At 40.4% G+C, this 19,765-nt stretch overlaps 1 protein-coding gene across 12 annotated transcripts in view; it reads right to left on the bottom strand.

Moving 5' to 3' along the window:
- The window catches only part of CNKSR2 (connector enhancer of kinase suppressor of Ras 2), a 366,844-nt gene extending 347,097 nt beyond the window's left edge, over positions 1 to 19,747 (bottom strand). For 4 of the 12 annotated variants that reach the window (XR_010596212.1, XM_005281515.4, XM_008170196.4 and 1 more), the window contains exon 1: positions 18,970 to 19,740. Coding sequence is in view for 10 of the 12 variants with exons in the window: in XM_005281515.4 (XP_005281572.1) it covers positions 18,970 to 19,033 (64 nt within the window). In the remaining 2 variants the exon portion in view is untranslated. Of the gene's footprint in view, positions 1 to 18,969 lie in introns of all 12 variants that reach the window. The other 8 variants (XM_024106894.3, XM_008170199.4, XM_042859078.2 and 5 more) reach the window with 6 other exon arrangements.
- Positions 19,748 to 19,765: the final 18 nt, after the last annotated feature.

Here is a 19,765-nt window from a genome sequence, read left to right on the forward strand (position 1 = left end):
CTGGATGACTCCAACAAGCCCCCCTTACCCGAACCCCCACCCCACTGAGCCCAACCACCTGCAACTAGACCCCTACATTAGCCCCTTAAAGAGCGTAAGATGGTAACAATATATTTCAATTGTTTTCCTCTAATGCAGGGGTCAGCAACCTTTCAGAAGTGGTGTGCCGAGTCTTCATTTATTCACTCTAATTTAAGGTTTTGCATGCCAGTAATACATTTTAACGTTTTTAGAATACCTCTTTCTATAAGTCTATAATATATAACTAAACTATTGTTGTATGTAAAGCAAATAAGGTTTTTAAAATGTTTAAGAAGCTTCATTTAAAATTAAATTAAAATGCAGAGCCCCCCAGACCAGTGGCCAGGACCCGGGCGTATGAGTGCCACTGAAAATCAGCTCGCGTGCCGCCTTCGGCACACGTGCCATAGGTTACCTACCCCTGCTCTAATGGATCTATCTTTAGTTCTGTGATGAACTGGGGCTGTATGTGTACAGTTTAGGAATTCTTATCATGAGTGCTTATAGGTAGGGCCCCATCCCACCAAGTCCCACTCCCTCAATACACAGTTCCCCACTGAGCCCTACATACTCAAACTCTCCTTCCCCCCGCTGAGCCCCATCCTCCCACACCCTTCCTTCCCTCCTCCCATCAGGGGGAGTTGAACTAAAATTATTTTCTGCGGATGCAGCTCATCCATTGTTCCCACATGTTTGCACCAGAATATGGATGTTGAGTCCTAAGCATCACCCCATTGTATCTTTCTGGGGTGTACCATCCTGCGACAGGACCTGTCAGTAATGGTGACTCCACATACCTGTAAGTAGGGCTTTACCAAATTCATGGTCCATTTTGGTCAATTTCATGGTCATAGGATTTTAAAAATTGTAAATTTCATTATTTCAGCTATTTAAATCTGAAATTTCATGGTGGTGTAATTGTAGGGGTCCTGACCAAAAAGGAGTTGTGTGAGGGGTTGCAAGGTTATTGTAGGGGGATTATGGTACTGCCACCCTTATTTCTGCATTGCTGCTGGCAGCGGCGCTGCCTTCAGAGCTGGGCAGCTGGAGAGAGGCGGCTGCTGGCCGGGAGCCCAGTTCTGAAGGTAGAGCCACTGCCAGCAGCAGCACTGAAGTAAGGATGGCATGGTATGGTATTGCCACCCTTACTTCTGCATTGCTGCTGGTGGGGTGTTGTCTTCAGAGCTGGGTGCCCAGCCAAAAGCCATCGCTCTCCAGCCACCCAGCTCTGAAAACAGCACAGAAGTAAGGGTGGCACTACCATGACCCCCCCCCCCCAAATAACCTTTGAACCCTCCTGCAAATCCCTTTTGAGACAGGACCCCCAATCTGAGAAACGCTGGTCTCCCCCTGTGAAATCTGTATAGTATAGAATAAAAGCATACAAAAGACCAGATTTCACAGGGGGAGACCAGATTTCATGGTCTGGGATGCATTTTTAATGCCGTGAATTTGATAGGGCCCTACCTATAAGCACTCATGATAAGAAATCCTAAACTGTACACACGTAGCCCCAGTTCATCATAGAACTAAAGATGGATCCATTAGAGGAAAACAACTGAAATACTGTATATTATTACCATCTTACACGCTTTACAGGGGCTAATGTTTTGCAACACACCTTTAAAACCTTATTAAGCTTATTACTTTCTAGCTCCTGACCAGTATGACTTCATTTCAAAAACTGGCATGTGTCCCATTATGAACATTTAAATCTTTAATAACTTATTCTAATCTATATGAACATTTAATTCTGAATGGAATTCAAATGAAATATTTTAAAGTTTAGTGACGTCTATAAAGAGTTAAAAAACAAAATTATTTTTACTAGACAAAGCAACTGGATTAAGCACAGAGAAAAGCATAGAGAAAATTAAAAACAAAAATCACATATGCAACAGTGAAATGGCACTAATAAAAAGGCATGCAACAGTTTTTAAGTTGGTCTTACAAGCTCCCTCTGAACTCCAGCTTCCCATCTGCTCCATTACAGTAACTTTAAGGGGAAGTCAAAGATCCTTAGAGAGCATGATTACATGAAAGAACTATGTATCACCTCTGTACAGCTAAACAACTGTGCTGGCTACTTCATAAGTATTTTAAAGTGCTAACTAAACTATGATAATGTAAATGTACCTATATACTGCAATGATAATATTAGGAGACTGCAATATTGATTTTTTAAAAACCTCACTTATTTGGAAGCCACTTTCATTCCAGAATTTGCAGTATATGGATATTTTTAATTGCTGGTGTGTCTTGAACTTGAGAATTCTACAGCAAACTCTGATACACAGCAATCAGTTCTTTTAGAAGTCTCATTGCAATTCTTCCAATATGACAAAAATTTTGATTTTGTAAGATTTACCAATATGAAATTCTGCCAAGGCAGTACTTTCAATACAAAACAGAGCATATGATTAGAATTTCTAGTTTTAATTAACAGTGGAACACAGCATCCTCCATGCATATGTAAAAGGTAGACTTAGTTATTGACATGTATGAAGTTTACTAATATAATAGGAGTGTAAAAAAAATCAGAGATGTCTCAAGATATAATAACTGCTAGGAACAGCAAATGTTATTTAATTCTGTCTTAGTTATTGAAACCAAGACAATTTAATTGAGCTGAAACTTGTATGTATGTAAAGTTATGAGAATACTAATTTTTCATTTGAAATGAGAGATAAAAATAATCTGCCTTCTCAACACAGTCCACAATAATATTATTTTCAGTTGCAACGAGCTATTATATTCCAGTATATTAAAAAGCAAATGTTCATACCTTTTTCAGGTTGGGCATTGTTTTACTTTTTTTTAATTAAATATTAATAAAAGACTGGACCAGGATTTTATTGTTATTCTATTTTATTGGTCATCTGTATTTTGAGTAAGAAAGATTCCTTTTAGTTACCTAATCTCTTTCCTCAGTCAGTACATTTAAAACTGTCTCATTTCTAAATGAAATTTTCAGTTATTCTATTATGCACCAAGTGCCTGACCTTGCAAAGTGCGGAGTGCCTTGAACTCACATTGTTAGGAAGACAATCAGAGCTCATGGCACAGCATCTTGCAGAATCAAGGCTCTGAACCAGAATTTGTCATAATTCAGATGCACAGGGTTCCATCTATTGTATGCCATCACAGGAATCACATTCTACCTCAAAAACACTGCCAGCAACCCATGGGTCAGATTGCTGCATTGTTATCATTTTTTCATCCAATTTATCCAGGCTTACTCATTCAGAGGCCATCAGTATCATCTGCTTCCAAAGCTGTGACAGAACTTGCAACTCCACAGTTTGCTTTATCTTACGGTAATCTGATATAGAATAGCTTGGATGCAGAGGACAAAAAATTAATTGAGGCTGAAATAAGTGAAGATAGAAATAATTTTTATTAACCAAGACTGAATGTCAAAATAAAAAAAAACTCACTGATGAGACTATCATATCCTGACTTTCAGCATTTTAGAAGTTGAATAGAATCTAACCTCATGTTCCTTACCAAACCCCACCTGCTATCTTATAGTGAACATTAGATGCTAAATTGGATATATTTTTATAGCAAAGAAAAATTTTCTTTTGCCCAAAATGTTTCATTGTCATTTAAAATACTCTTGTAATTACTGCAATTGTAAGTGAATTTCCAAATGCTAATGTTTCAAACAAGGTGACAAATTGCACACCTCAACAGCACTGGCATGACTCTTCCAGCAGCCTTATCTAAACCAAGAGAATTATTATGAACTCTGGTGCTAAAAAACAACAATTTAGGGAAAACACTAATTTCAGGATGATGACTGAAAGTTTCATGATTACAGAAGCTTTGTTTTCTTTTGTAGAGTTGTTTACTGTGGTTTCATGATAACTTGCATGCATATGCAGATATTACCCTAATACACAATTTGCTAAATCGTATGCTTAAAGCAATGTTGAGCAATTGGAATGAAAAGTCAGAAAGAAACCGGAATCAAACCCCTTTCTCTGTGATTAAAGCGTCTACCTCAAACCTCAGAGACCTTCCCAATAAAAACTTTCTTGAAATAGATACATCTCCACAAAATGTTTAATCTTAGATGAAAAAACATTTAGTCAAAAATGTTCCAACCCACTCTATTAAGTGTTATTTTGCTGCACAGTCCAAGAATAAAATATTATAACGGAAGAAAGAAATCCTTGAAACAGGAAGCCAAATGTTACTACTCTGGATATGCACAGTATTGAGATTACTGACAGTGAAATAGATACCATTCATACTAGCAGTCAGAAATTGGAAAGGGTCCATTCATACCATTCAACTTCATATCTATTGAAAACTATCATTCAGCGCTGCTGTCTTCGCAAAGTATTAGGAAGAGTGGGCCAGCTTGCACAATCTTCATACTATGCTTCATTGAAACACTTCAAATGCACTTAGCATGAATTCACACCATTTGCAATACAAAAACATATATGCCCTACCACCATATTAAATCTAGGTCTTCTTAAATGCAAGTACTATTGGAGAGCCAAAAGGGCTAATTTACTGCATTATATCAAACAGCAACTTTCTTGATTTTTCTCCCCTCCCCCCCACCATCTCCTCCCAAAACATTTATCCAAGTTGAAGAACCATTTTTGCTGATGCTATGATTTTTTTAGATGAGTGTACGTGCTGCTGCACATCTGTTAACTAATTTCTTGTAATAATGTAATAACTTAAAAAAGACCTTGGGAACTAACTTCACTTAAGAAACAGAGCAGCAGATGTCCTTTCTAGTGATCATCAGTGTTTTCACCTCCTTCAGGACCTTTCCTACAAGAGATTAGATTTCAAAGATGGGTCTTTGGTTTTTGGGCCAGCTGAATGCAGGTTTATCCATTCCATTTGACATTTGTTCTCATGAATTCACATAAAAGAGCTCATGCTTGTCTTTGTATACGTCCCACAACGAATGGATCATTTGAAGCCTGCACTACATGCAGAGGTATAACTAACTTCTACTGGACTGAAACCAAGTACTTTTTACTCTCCCAAGCAAACTTCATTTATGCACAGATACAACTGCACCTGTTATTTTAGGGGGACAGTGAGCACATACGCAATACCTATATTGTCCCAAACACCTCTCACTCATGCCAAAACTACAGAGAACTTTCTGAAGATAACCTTGGTTAGGACAGTACAAATGTACATACAAAGAGTTCAGGAAATTAAAAGGGAAATTGTTGTTGTCATAGTATTTGTTTTGAAACTACCGATATGTCTAAAAATATTTCTTTATTTAACTGGGACTAATGTACACAAGCCTATTATTTTCTGAAGAGAACAGTCCACAATAAATGAAAGTAGCAACGAATCTAGAAGCCAATCAAAGTTGGTAGCACAGCAACTTAAGAAACAAGAATTCACTTATTTACTGTACTCTACTCCTGTCTTTCAACTCCCATCATTGCCACATATACTACTACACAAAGAAGAAGTTTAATATTTGTTTTTAGATCTATATAGGGCAAGCCATATTGGAGAAAAATATATTTTCAATAGTTTAATAGATAATATTTATCATTTCTTGAATAAACTTGTGCTAAGTTGATTGTATGTATATAGTGCTCCCCCACCATCATTTAAAAAATAGCAAAAACAATGAGAAGTCCTTGCGGCACCTTGAGACTAACAGATTTATTAGTCTCTAAGGTGCCACAAAGACTCCTCATTGTTTTTGCTGATACAGACTAACATGGCTACCCCTCTAAAAAAAATAGCATTAAAGAGAACAAATATTTCACTCCAAATACAACAATATTTTAAGTTTCTACAGCATGAACTAAACAGAGGAATCTCTTCATCCACCAAATAAACCTTACCACTGGATAAAAATGGCAACTGTTTAACAGCAACCAGCAATTTACTACACAACAATTTAAGACAGTAGTGCAAGATACTCTATTCATAGAAACCACAAGGATAATTTAAACCACAAGGAATCAAAATACTCAAAAACCAGTGGGAGAACACTTTAACCTGTCTGGTCATTCAGTGACAGACCTGCGGGTGGCTATATTACAACAGAAAAACTTCAAAAACAGACTCCAACGAGAGACTGCTGAGCTAGAATTGATATGCAAACTAGACACAATCAACTCCGGTTTGAATAAGGACTGGGAATGGCTGAGCCATTACAAACATTGATTCTATCTCCCCTTGTAAGTATGCTCACACTTCTTATCAAACTGTCTGTACTGGGCTATCTTGATTATCACTTCAAAAGTTTTTTTTTTTCTCTTAATTAATTGGCCTCTCAGAGTTGGTAAGACAACTCCCACCTGTTTATGCTCTCTGTATGTGTGTATATATATCTCCTCAATATATGTTCCATTCTATATGCATCCGAAGAAGTGGGCTGTAGTCCACGAAAGCTTATGCTCTAATAAATTTGTTAGTCTCTAAGGTGCCACAAGTACTCCTGTTCTTCTTTTTGCGGATACAGACTAACACGGCTGCTACTCTGAAAAGGATAATTTAATTATGCAGAATATAATCAGAGCACCATGTTTAACATTTCTACTTTTCTACATTTACGAGAAGTGCCAAGGATGGTCAGGACTTCTGTTTAGCATCTTACTAAAAGATAGTCTATTCGGCAGCATTGCATTTTACCACCATGCAGGGGAATGGATTCAATACAGACTCAGAGGGAAGAATGCCACCTAGTGAATCACCAACACAGTCCTACAACTTTTCCTATCCCGCAGAAATCTCTCATTGAAAAAACTTATCTGGCCTGACCTCAATGACGGGATCACAGCACTAGATGGCATGGGTGCAGATTTTGTTCAGCTTTATTAACTGCATACAGATTATCAGGGTGAAAGGGAGGGGTGAGGAGAGAAGGACCTATTTTAAAATAGCTCATTGACAACTGTAGCAATTGTTGACTTGTTAATCATGTTAGAGTAAAAATAAAATGAATAATCAATATTACTGTCTATCTTAAGTTGTAAGAGTTTTGCATTTTAAAGTCTTACTTTGTGTGACCCTCATTGCATGAGCTGAGACCTTTTGAGACAGCCTAGCTAGTAATCTTAATAGATCTGATCTCCAGTCTAGAGGATCTGTGGCTAGAAATCAGTAAAATACTAGCAGGTGATTTTGTATGGCATCCAAAATCTGAAGATGGCTAATAAGTTTCATATGCATTTCCTAGAGAACCTTATTCAGAAATCTGCTCTGCCTATGTTGCTCTAGCTGTTTTGCAGGCCAGGATGAAAAATGTTTTCAGCAACACACCCTCCAACACATGCACTCCCAGCATCCAAGCAAGAAAACAGTCAGCCAATCAGTGCGGGGAGAGTGGGGAGGGCCAGCCAATCAAATTGGGGGGGGAAAGCCCAGAGGTACGGTGCTCAGTGGAAGTTGTGCCCAGGATGAGTGCCTGCTCGCCCACCCCTTAAACCGACCCTGAAAGCACCTGGATGTCAGGATATCACTGAAGCCAATGAGAGCTTTGCCAATGACTTCAATAGGTGCAGCTGCTAAATCATTCAAATCATTTATTTACATTACAACATTGAAACTTTAATTTAAAGTCTGAATAAGTTCTTAGTAGATTTACTATTTTACTTTATGAAGCCAATCTACTTAGCTTAAACATAGAGGAATAAGATGAATATGCAGCACCGGGCAACCCATGGTATTAGAATAACCTACTTCAGTAGTATACAGCTTAACTACAGAGTAATCTGGTGCGCTCTTTTATATTAATTAACAGTTTACTTGGAAATTACTGCCATATGGTACGGTAGCAGAGGTTAATTACGTAAAACCCAATACTGCAAGGATGTTGGACACTCTCTGTGAAGTGCTGAGCTTCCTCAACTCTCATTAAAGTAAACGTGAGTTGAGGGTGCTTAGCACCTGCCAGGACCAGGCCCATACTTATTTTCAAAGAGTATGTTCTGTGAAGGCAGACAGAACATAAAGGGCTGGATTCTCTGGCCCATTAAGGACTTAAAAGAGCAGTGGAGAATTCCCTTTATATAGGATAGCATTTCTCAAACTGGAGTTCACAGACCCCTGCAGGTCCACGAGGGTACTCCAGGGGGTCCGTGGGCCCCACTGATCAATTCCTCCCCCTCCCTCCCTCCTGAGCCTCTACGCCCTCCCTCCCAGTGCCTCCTGCATGCCGGGGAACAGCTGTTCAGTGGCATGCAGGAGGCACTGAGAGGGAGGGGGAGGAGCAGGAACTGGGAGAGCCTGGGGCAGGGGGCAGAAAGAGGTGGGGAAGAGGAAGGGCATGGGTGGAGTGGGGGAGGGAAGAGGTGCGGCCTTCAGGGAAGGGACGGAGTGGGGGCAGGGCCTAGGGCTGAGTGAGGAGTGTGGGGGTCCACAAAAAATTTTAAATCAAAATGTGGGTCCTCGGGTTGCTAAAGTTTGAGAACCACTGGTGTAGGGGAACCCGCTGGGGTGGAAGGTTAGGGCTTCCCTCCTTCACCTCTAGCCATCCTCCTAACCCTGCTGTATGGGGAGGGTGGGATGTGGGTCAGGGCATTCCAGGGTTGAGATGAAGGAGTGTGGTAGACCAGAGCTTCACAACACCTTATCCCCCACTGGCATAAGGCCCACAGTGGGAAGTGGAAGCTCCAGAAAGTGGCTCCATGCTAGGGTGACCAGATGTCCTGATTTTATAGGGACAGTCCTGATATTTGGGGCTTTTTTCTTATATAGGCACCTATTACCCCCCCCACACACACCTCCCGTCCCGATTTTTCACACTTGCTATCTGGTCATCCTACTCCATGCCCTCAGCAGCCCAGCTGCAGCAGATGTTACAGCAGGCCCCCCGGTTGGTCCTACTTACTTACACCAGCGGAGCAAGTTAGAACAGGCTCCCTGGGGCTGGAATGCCAAGGAGCAGGGAATTGAACCCAGCTTCCTAAGGCTGCCCTTCTCCTCTACAGCGGAGCACAGCTTCGACACAGTGACGTATCTGGGCCAAAAAAATCTTTTCCTTTTTTTTTTTGCAAATTACAACTGAACAAATACCAGTCTCAAACTCTCCCTTGAAAGGGGGGGGGGGGGGGGGGGAAGTGAATCTGAAGAACAGAAGAATGAAGAAAGCAACAGGATACTGTGAAATATCCTGAACGTAGCTTTTTGAATATTTAAAATTAATTCAACAATCTTATGATATCTTTTTAAAACAAAAACCAGGCATTTTGAGACATGGTCTACTGTGTTTTTCTTGTTATCCGTCAACTTTTGGCTGTGATAGTTTTCCTTTAAAAAAAAAAAACTACAACTAAGAGGATTCAGTTTGACTAATAAGTACCATACTAGTACAGTTCCTTGATTTGGGCCTAATACATTTTAGTTCTAAAGCTAAAATTAACCTGATTAAAGCTTTAGTTGAGGTGATAATCCCAACATTAATTAAAACAAAAATGTCTTTTAAAATGTAAGCAGTGTAGCTGTAACCATAGCCATGTTGGTCCCAGCATATCAGAGAGACAAGTGAGGTAATAGCTTTTATTAGACAACTTCTGTTGGTGACAGAGACAAGCTTTCATGCTTTTTCTTCAGGTCTGGGAAATGTACTCTGTGTCACAAATAAATACAAGATGGACCAGACTGCACAGCATAAGCAGTTAACACAGATTGTAAGGGACAGAAGTTGGTCCAGTAAAAGATATTACCTCACCCACCTTGTCTCTTTAAAAAAAAAAAAATGCATACGTAGTCAAAATTTGAAGAACCAGCTGCAGACATCTCTTCTTGTGATACATTTTACTTTCCTCCTGGCTACATACAATCAGATGTATGTCTGAAAATGAAGAACTCTCTCACAAAAACAGTAGTCTTGCTTGCTTCCTTGGAAATCAGTAACAAAAACATTCAGGATTCAATGGGAGCAGAACTGCACTCAATAAAATGTCCATCACTGAGACATACAGACTAACATCCACAATGCCAACGGGATGTCACTGAGATTTGGTAATGATCGGTGGATCTTGGAAGCAGACACAAAGTTTGGAGCACTCAGCATTTCGGAATTTACACAGTGAACATGTACAATTCATTATTAGTGAACTAATATTAGAAAGCATACTGCCAAAATTCCTATAAAATAGACATTTCTAAACTCTAATATAAAAAACTGATATGGTTCACATTACTTCTACATTCTGCAAGATTGCCACCATCAAATAGTAAGCCTGTCAAGAATGCTCCATCCCCATTTGTAAATTGTTTGGCTTAAGTGACATGCTGTACTGTGTAACAAAATCCAAAATAACTATGAAAGATCAGAACCTAGCATGGCTATGAACATAGCATATAACCGTTGTGGAAATCACTTGAGAAAACATATTGTGAGGCTATGTTTAAACCAACAGATGTTTTAGAAACAGAACAATATGTTCAAACAAAATAAAGGTGCAACAGGCAATATTAAAAGGCCACTGCAATTAACACATTTACTTTCACGTTGAACAAAATTGCCTCATCCATTAAGACTATCTACCTAGAAGATTAACCGCTTACCTAATGTATGTGCTTTATGTTATGTTTAAAATATGTTTTTTATTAATTATTTGCAAAGTGGCTGATTGCCATAGCAAAGACAATGTTACCCAACCGAGGGACTTTTAAGCATTGTCGCATATATTAATTTCAACTCAAGTTTTGGTTTCGGCTCATAAACCATGGCACTTAAAGCATCTCAGCCTCTGACTAATATATCTGAATAGATCACCATAACTGATTTAAGTGACAGCTATCAATGTTGTTAAAAATCATAATGTCATAAGGATGAGCAAAAATATTGAAGAGATGCTCACAGAAAGAAAAGACAAGGTAAAATATGTAACTTTCAGTGACGATCCTTCACTTCAGTTTTAAAAATGGAATCCTTTTAAAATGAAATTTGATACACTAAATGAAACTAAAGAAGATTAGCCTTTTCACTATACTGTAGGAAACAACTCATTGTTATTCTGAAATTTGCATTAATAAAAAATTCAGAATGGTATCAAAGTTCTAAGAAAGAAAAACATTCAATGGTTCCTCATAATAAAAAGTCTGAAGTACAGCCCTATTTCATTGTTTTTCAGCAACAGCTTTCCTTGTTATGCTTTAAAGTCTACTGGCATCACTTCAAAAGTGAATGGAGTTTTGTATGCACCCTCTGATCTGGCAAAATTTCAATTTGTTATTCTGAAAGAAACTTTATATTTTAATGCTAACACCATGTAAAAGTCTGACCTGTTCCACACAGGACAATTAGCAATGACCATTTTTCACTGTTGTGCAATGCTTGGACTACCTACACAGTCTCACCAATGAATAGAAGATTGCAGATCATGTGTATGTTTCATACCTTTTACATAGGCAGCTTTATTTCCAGAAGAAACAAAACAGGGAGATTACAATTATTTCTGTTGAACATGTTTTGCAAGTGGATTATGAATAATCTATTATAATACGAAAAGAAAGGCTGACAACAGTAGACTCTAATGTAAACATTTGTTCATATAAAAATGGCATTACATACAAAAGCTCAAAACTTTTTAAGCCAAAGAGCAAAAAGCAAATTTTAACCTAATAAACCATTGGAGGACATTTGGAAGGAGGTAATATTGAAAGGCTTGTCTATGGACCAAATTGGTTTCTGTGTGTCTGTCTGTCTCCCTCCCCACCCCCTAACATAGAAGAGGCAAGGGTAAAAACTTTGTGACTTCCTCCCCAGGGAAAACCACGGCTGCAGGGGCAGGACGTGGAAATGGTGCCATACTGGTGGGTGAGTCAAAGGGGGAGGGGACACAGATATTACCAGCATTATAGCAGATAGTTTGATTAAATTATAATTTTACTGTGTTTTGATTTACTAATGTGTTGCAGGTCAGAGGAACTTTATTCAGGGAAAGTCAAGTCCAAAAATGAGTTTTGCAAGAAGTTGTGAAAGTGGCCATATCTGTGGTTCTCAGTGCTTATAAGAATGAATTCCATATTCTCTGTTCAGCTCCTGTGAAAGTTCTCTCTCTTTCACTCATGAGCCCCCCCATTATTGCATGACAGTTTCATTGTTCCAGTAGAAAGTAGCTGTCATTGCAGGTAATGGGCACAGAGGGATAAGTGATCTTTCTCAGGCACCTAGGCCAGTTCCACGGAGACATTTGAATATCAGGACAGAGACCTTTAACTGAGCTGACTCCACATTTAGTGGAAAGCTAGTGCAGAGGAAACTTCGGTAGTATGTTCACAGCGAATGCCGTTGCTAAGCAGACAGTAGCTGCATTTTTGCCAATTAGAGTATTTTCAGAATGTGGGGCTTCATTCCTAGCCGCAACCAGTTGCAATGACCAAGCCTGGAGGTCACAAATGTGTGTTTCAACATAGCCATATCTGCGTTCACTAGGATGGGGCATATTTTTTGCCACTATGGCTATATGGACATCCAAATACAAGGAAGATTCTAAAAGATCCCTAAAGCTAAAGAAATCCTAAAGATGCAGACCGTTCTTAAAAGAGTGTCTCTCTTTCTATCAGTCTTCTCCAAGTTCAAATTTAGTGATTGCTTTTCCTCAGGGTGCCAAGTATCGAGAAAGCTGGGAGATATGAGGTAAAGAGCTGTGTCTCTGTACTGCTGGCACTTCACCCCATGCTGTCTAAACAACCTTCCCAAAGGCCTTTGGATAGATTTTGAATAATGAGATGAAGGATTAAACCTGTGGAATTCTGCAGGAGAAGGCTCTAGATTTGGCAGAAAAGTTGCCCATAACACCACTCTGGATTGGTCTGAAAGGAAAGACCACAGCCATTTCAGGGAATTTCCATACAGGCCTGCAGTTTCTTGTGCCAGGAGTGCTGGGTGATTCTTAAGCATAAAACATATCACTGAAATAAAGCAGCCACCCCAGGGGTGGAAGCCATCTGTCAATTAAAGCATTGCTGTCAGGAGGGAAGGGTGATGATACCAGAACAAACCCATGCTCTTATGAAAAGGGCTATGGAATTTCTCTTTATGCAGGATAGACAGGGACTCAGTTTTGATGTCTCATCTGAAATATACACACAGGAACCTACATAGTACTCTACCTACCTTGAAAAAAAATATTATTCTGAGGAAATTAACAGTGTTTAATATTAAACAAAGTAAAATTAAGAATCTTAATTACTTTCTGCTTTTATTTTGTTAGCACTTCCATGCTACTTGTCCCCCAACAGGCACTGCTTTAAAAAAGATATTATGGATGGAAAAAATATAGCATTAAAAGCCACGAGAGAAACTCAACACATCAGATTTCAGTTTCTGTTTATTACAAGCAAAGCTACATGGTAATATTAATCTACTGTGTTCTCTTTTGATATTAAACTAGCTCATTTGGTAAAATATCACAGGGTACAGTTAACAAAGATATAAGCTTCATTAGATGGTTTAATTTAGCCTTTCAAAACTGATTAACTTTTTCCCCAGCATGGCATCCTTTTTGGGGGATAGAGGCTGGGAGCATAAGATTAAAATTAACTAGCACTTTTTGAAAACTAATGAGTCACCATATCAACCACAGTAAATCAAGCTATTGTCAGCAAACTACAGCTATTATAAATATTCTTACAAGGGATGTAGTTAATAAAAATATAAGACCCTGCAAAGTGCATCTTGGTATTTGGAGAGTAATCATAAATCTTGTCCTCAGCATTTCCCCAATGCTTCAAAAATCTGAAGTGTATCTGACAGCTCCACTTCTCGAAGAAGTGCATACCATGACTCCCAATAAGAATCATCCATGGAATATGTCAATGTCTCACAATTCCTCAGTGAAATCCACATATGTCCTCATAGGAAAAGGCAGAGGAGTTGATTGACATCAACTTAGTTCAGTGATCCATGAAGGGCCTTTAAGAATAGTCATTAAACATGTGAAAAAGCAAAAAAAAAAGCAGTTTTAAGACATTAAAATATGCCTTTCTTCCAACCTCACCATACAAGATAACATACTGTATGTCGGAGACAGAAAAAAAGCCAATCCTGTTGCTGATCTGACAGCTCCGTGTCAGTTCAGTTATTGTAGATGGGTTAATTTTAAAGTTTGCAAAATATCTATGCTGACACAAGCTGAATGCATTTTGTCCTTTTTTAATTGTGAGTTGTGACTAGCGTATATGGATTCTTCCACTTTTATAGATTCTCACTGGTCATTTGAATGTTGACCAACTAAGCACTAAGCCAATTCTCTAACCACTATGTCCATTTCTTTACTGGAATCCATAGATTATTTGAAAACTATTGGGCCACATTGTGTATATTGGAATTATTAGAAGTTTAAAATCTTACTTTAAGAGATTTTTATCCAATGAAATATCCATGGACTTCATTCCTATTCCTTGCACACCTAGATCTCCTCCTGAAGTCTAGATATATTACATACTGCTTCTGAGCTTATAATGCTTTACTTACATTAGTTTATCTCCATTTTTAATATAGAGCTCAATCCTTTAGTCCTTACTCCAGCAAAATGCCCCTCTTTTGCCTGAAAAAATAATTCCAGGCTGGGCCATTTATTGCAAGTGTTCAATTTATACCAGTAAGATTATCATCACATAAATACCAAAAGCAATCATCTGAAGTGTTGCATTCCTCACACACACACCTTCCAGCTAATAGTAATCAGTTGGAATTTTTTTTCTTTTTTAAAAAAGATTTTGTGCTTTGAACACTAAAAGCTGAGAGATCTATCCTTAGCAGACACATTCTATAATTGAACACCTATGGAAAGCAAGCTGTTATAACCGAGTTCAGTGTTTACAGTTTAACAAAATAACCCAATTTTTAAAAAACATTCAAAGAGCACTTGATTTCTAATAAAGAAGATTCCGTGCAATGGATGCAAACGAGGACTGATCTCCATTATTATGAAGATCTTTAATGCATTTTCCTCAGCGTTCCACTGAAGTTCTAATGAAATAAGACAGATGTACTAATTACACATTTTATTTCTTTATCTTTTTATAGATACAAATTAGTATCTATTAACCATATGAATACGCTATTTACTTGAGACTTTTTTTTTGTAATACTGTTAGAAATAAATGTTTAAAAGCATTAGGAAAACAAAAAGTGATTGAAGTGGATATCAAATGCTACCATCAGATAATTTGTAAAAAACTGCAATACTTTAGAACAATAATGATGGGGGTGAAGTCATTGTGACCACCTCCACTTAACCTTTTCCATTACAGTATTTCCAATTGTTCGCATGTCATTATTCAGCAATTACAGTACACCACACCACTGTTTATGTTTCTAATTTCTAAACCAAAGAGTTATAAAATTATGTCATTTATCTACATTTTTCTGTTCAGAGAGTTCTAGTCAAATGTTGAGGCTTCTTTTATAATGAGATGCAATGAACGTGAGCTTTCACCTTGGGTGCCAAGTACAAAAAGAAAGAAAGGGAAGGTTAGAAGTGCTGTATGTCTGTTCACGGAGGATTAGGTTACTTGCATAACTTGGCAATATCACCACCCCTTCAATCTCCACACTTCCATGCACTAGAAAACCCCACAATTGTTTCCTACATTCCTTTAGTATTAACGCTCAAGAGGCCATTCTATCCTTTTTTAAGGAAATTATTTCACTGCCACCTCCTGAGTAATTTGAATTTTCATTTCATTCCTACAAAGATTAAGAACAATTTAACATTACTTTAAAACTTTTAAGTATGTCATCAGTATTACTTGCTCTGCTACTGCAGTTTCATTGCTAAGGCCTTGTCTACACTAAAGGGGAAAGTCAATCTAAGCTACGTAATTTGAGTTACGTAAATAGTGTAAGTCAAATCAATGTAGCTTAGATCTACTTACCACGGGGTCCACACTACGCGATGTCAACGGGAGACGCTCTCCTGTTGACTCCCCTTACTCTTCTCGACGGGAGAGCGATTGGTGGTCGATTTAGCGGGTCTTCACTAGACCCACTAAATTGACCGCTGCAGCATCAATCCGCCGGTAAATGTAGACAAGATCAACTAAAGCCAAACTAAATTCTGAGTTTAGATACATTTAAAATCAAGTTTTGCAACATAAAATTCAAGCATAATTTGTGTTAACCATGTTTCTTTTATAAGCTTGCACATATTGTTTTTTTCAGACAGATGATACAGTGATCTCTAGACACAGGTTTCAGGCTACAAGTATTTAAATAGTGATATAATTTTAAATACTAGATCATTTTAGACTAATCATAAACAAGCTGATATTATTTTAATGACTGATTTTACATAGGTGCAGTATTTTCAGCAAAAATATATAATGGCTACATCTTGCCAACACATTTTTTCTAAAAAAAAAAATTTATGTTATTACATTTCTAGGGCAGGACTGGAAAATATGTTATAGCTAAAAATAGGCTAAAACCCACTCTTCCCAAATCTACTAAGCCAAGAAGGGAGAGACTATAGCTTGTTTAAAAATCAATAGTGGAGAAAGTTTACAAAGAATATTCTAAGCCATCAATTGAGAAAGCTCCCAAATATTCTGTAATCTTTTACTTTTATTGGACTTTTTTAAATTAATACTTCTCATAAAATATTTTACAGTTACCAGGTACATACTATCAATATTGACAACTTTCAGCCTGTTTCAATAGCTTTGTAAAATTTGGTTACTCTGTAATTTCTTAGATGATGAATGACCAGGGTGGTCATGTTTTTTTTGTTTGTTTTTAAGTTCTGTGGATGGAGAGGACTTCTGCAGCAGCAAGAAATGTGAGTGTTACTGAACATTATAACTCTATTTATGGCTATAAATGCCAGGGTGGAATAACTGAAAACATATGCTATGTGCCTCAAATTTTAAGGATGATGACGCTGTCACATTAGTAGGGCACAACATGTTATGAAGAACTCCCACAATGTAACAGTTGTTCAAAAGTCATATTCATCCAGTTGTGCTGTCTTTATTAAAGGATACATAATACTAGATGTGAGTTATTCAAATCACAGCTGCAGCCTAGATTAGAAATACTAAAAATTCTGGTTTTTAAATTAGAGTTTTAAAACTGTATCTGTATATAAAATAATATGAAAACATGTCAAAGCTCAATTCCTATCTGGATAAGATTTGTTTTTAAGGGCTTGAGGTGTGGGGTAAATAAATACAGTTCAATAAAGAGTTCCAGGTCAATGTAAATAATACATCTTAGATCATGATCAGAAAGCTTTTTAAAACTTTTACTAGCATCTAGGGTTTAGACAGGCGTTGTTTTATACAGTGAAATATATTTTATAACAAGATATTGATTTCCAATGCTTCATTCAAGGAGGGAGGCTTCTTTTGGTGCTCACAGGAAATGAAACCCCTGACTAAAAATGGACTGATTACATCTCTCTCATATGGTAGATCTTGCTTAAAGTTTTAATCCTCTGAAGACAAAGTACAATGATTAAAGCATGCATTTAAATAGTCATCTCTATTAACTAACATCAGACATTATGTTAAACTTTTATTATATGAGTCATTTCATACCCCCTCTATCAAGAATAGCCTGAGCTCAAATATGTAATGTGGTTTTTTTTAATTGGACCAGCTAAGCTATTTAAAAAAAAAAACAGATCCATTTTCATGCTCAAGTACTGGGAGTTAATTTTTAAAACAATCCACCCGGTTTCCTCCTGAACATAGGTACTGAATCTTAAAGCATGTGAATTACAGTGTATGAAATACATCTCGGTGGGAGGGGGGGATGTTAAACCACTCTCCTTCCATTCCCATACAACAATAATTGAGCAGGCAAAGACTATGCGCGTTACAAAGATAGTGGATTGAGGCGTCAGGCAGTCTTACGACGTAAATAGGAGGAAAGAAGGGTGCAAATGACATTCAGTCTCAATAAAAACGGGGAAAACGCCTTAAAAGACTGGAAGGATCTAGCATCCCCACTGATGTAAGTGGATGAAATTTTGCGGGGAGAGAGATAAGGGAACTGTTGCGCTCCCCGGCTGTACAGCCACCATATACCGGCCACCTATAAGCAAATACTCCACCGGCAGCCAGGGTTAGAGGCGGCCGATCGCTCTGGCGGCACAGGGAGAGGGAACCAATCGCCCTCACCCAGCAATGCCAAACACGCCAAGCCGCTCGCCCCACAGCGGAAACCAGCACGCTAGCGACTGAGAACCAGCCACCCGGACCGGCGTGTGAGGACCAGGGGCAGCTCTGGCGATCCCGCGCTCAGACGGGCTGGGCTGGCCGACAGGAGTTGTGAAGGGTAACGCAGCAATGAACCACCGCTCCCCTCCAGAGCGGTGGGGTGGGAAGGGCAGGTCCCGCGGGCCAGGCAAATCCCCTGGCCGCTCCAGGAGTGAAAGAAAGAGGCTGGGCGGGGAAGAAGGCGGCTGGCGGTGGCGGATCAAATACCTGCCTGATGACAGGGGACGACGATGATGAGACGGAGAGAACTTGATTCCTATGGACCAGGCTCTCTCCCAGCAGCGCCCCATCGGACTCGGCCCCGCTGAGTGGCGGCCGAGTGCGGGGACCCCGGCCGAGCACACCAGGGCAGCAGCAGGGTCAGAGGGACGGGACCGCTCGGTGCCTCTCCAGCCCCAGAGCTGGCATCTGGCCACGGAGAGCAGCAGCACCTGCTGGCGGAGGGGCAGCGGCACGGAAGGGCGCTAAGAAATGTCCATCCAGGTTCAGCTAAAGTCTCACGTGTAACAGACTGAGCGGGACACGGATCCTGTCCTCTCGGGCTGCGGACCCGGGGGCAGGTTATTTCTCAGCCATCGCACCACACGGCACCAGTTCGCGGGGGGGGGGGGGGGGGAGAAAGCATAAGACAAACGTGCGTGACACCCAGATTACACCAGCTCGGACACACAAATGCAGGGAATGCTGCCGAGCCCACAGCAAGGGGGGGGGGGCAGAGACCCCGGGGATACCACACAGCCTGGCCACGCTAGTTACCTTTCATCCAGTCCACCACTTGACTCGGAGACCATTTACTCACGGGTTCCATGATGAGAGCCATCGGGGACTTGGCCGCCTCTTTGGCGGGCGGAGAAGCGCGGACCCACTCCCCTTGTCCTCCCGGGCAGCCGAGGAGCTGGAGGTGGTGGCGGTGGGGGGCAGGTGAGAGAAGGGTCGAGGTTGCTTTTTGCTGTAGTAGGTTTTCCAACAGCCCCGTACTCGGCAAGCCTCTCGCAGCCCAGCCTCAGCGCCCGAGCCCGCCAGTGGAGGGGACGCCACCAAAGCCCCGCGCGCCTCTCCCGCTCGCTGGCTCTGCTTCTGCGTCTCTCTCGGGGTTTCAATTCATGTTGCTGGCTCGGCGGGGAGGGGGAGGCGGCGGCTGCTGCTGCTGCACGCTCAGTCGCCTCGGGCCTCCCGCCCCCGCTGCTCCCAAGCGATCCCCGGACTGCTCCGAAGGCAGAGGGCGTGAGCGGCTGGGCGGCTGAGCAGGCGGCCAAGGGGCTGGGGCTCAGCCACTGTCTCCCCCGCCTTCACGGCAGCTCCCCGAGCTCCACGCTTGTCTCTTTCTCCCGCACGGCCGGGAGCCTGGCGGAAATGACGAGCTGCAAATAGCTGAAGGAAAAGGCGAAGCCGCCCGGCTCCGCGCTGGGGAGATGCTGCTTCGCGAGGCGGCAGCAACAGCAGCAGCAGTAGCCGCCGGGGAAAGGCGAAATCTCACGTGCGTGGGGCGAGCTGCACCCGCGCAGCTCCAGTCCCCGGCGCAGCGCGCGCGCACTCCCCGCCCGGGCCGGCG

Source organism: Chrysemys picta, chromosome 1, assembly GCF_011386835.1.
Source record: "Chrysemys picta bellii isolate R12L10 chromosome 1, ASM1138683v2, whole genome shotgun sequence".
In the NCBI taxonomy this organism is placed as follows: Eukaryota; Metazoa; Chordata; order Testudines; family Emydidae; genus Chrysemys; species Chrysemys picta.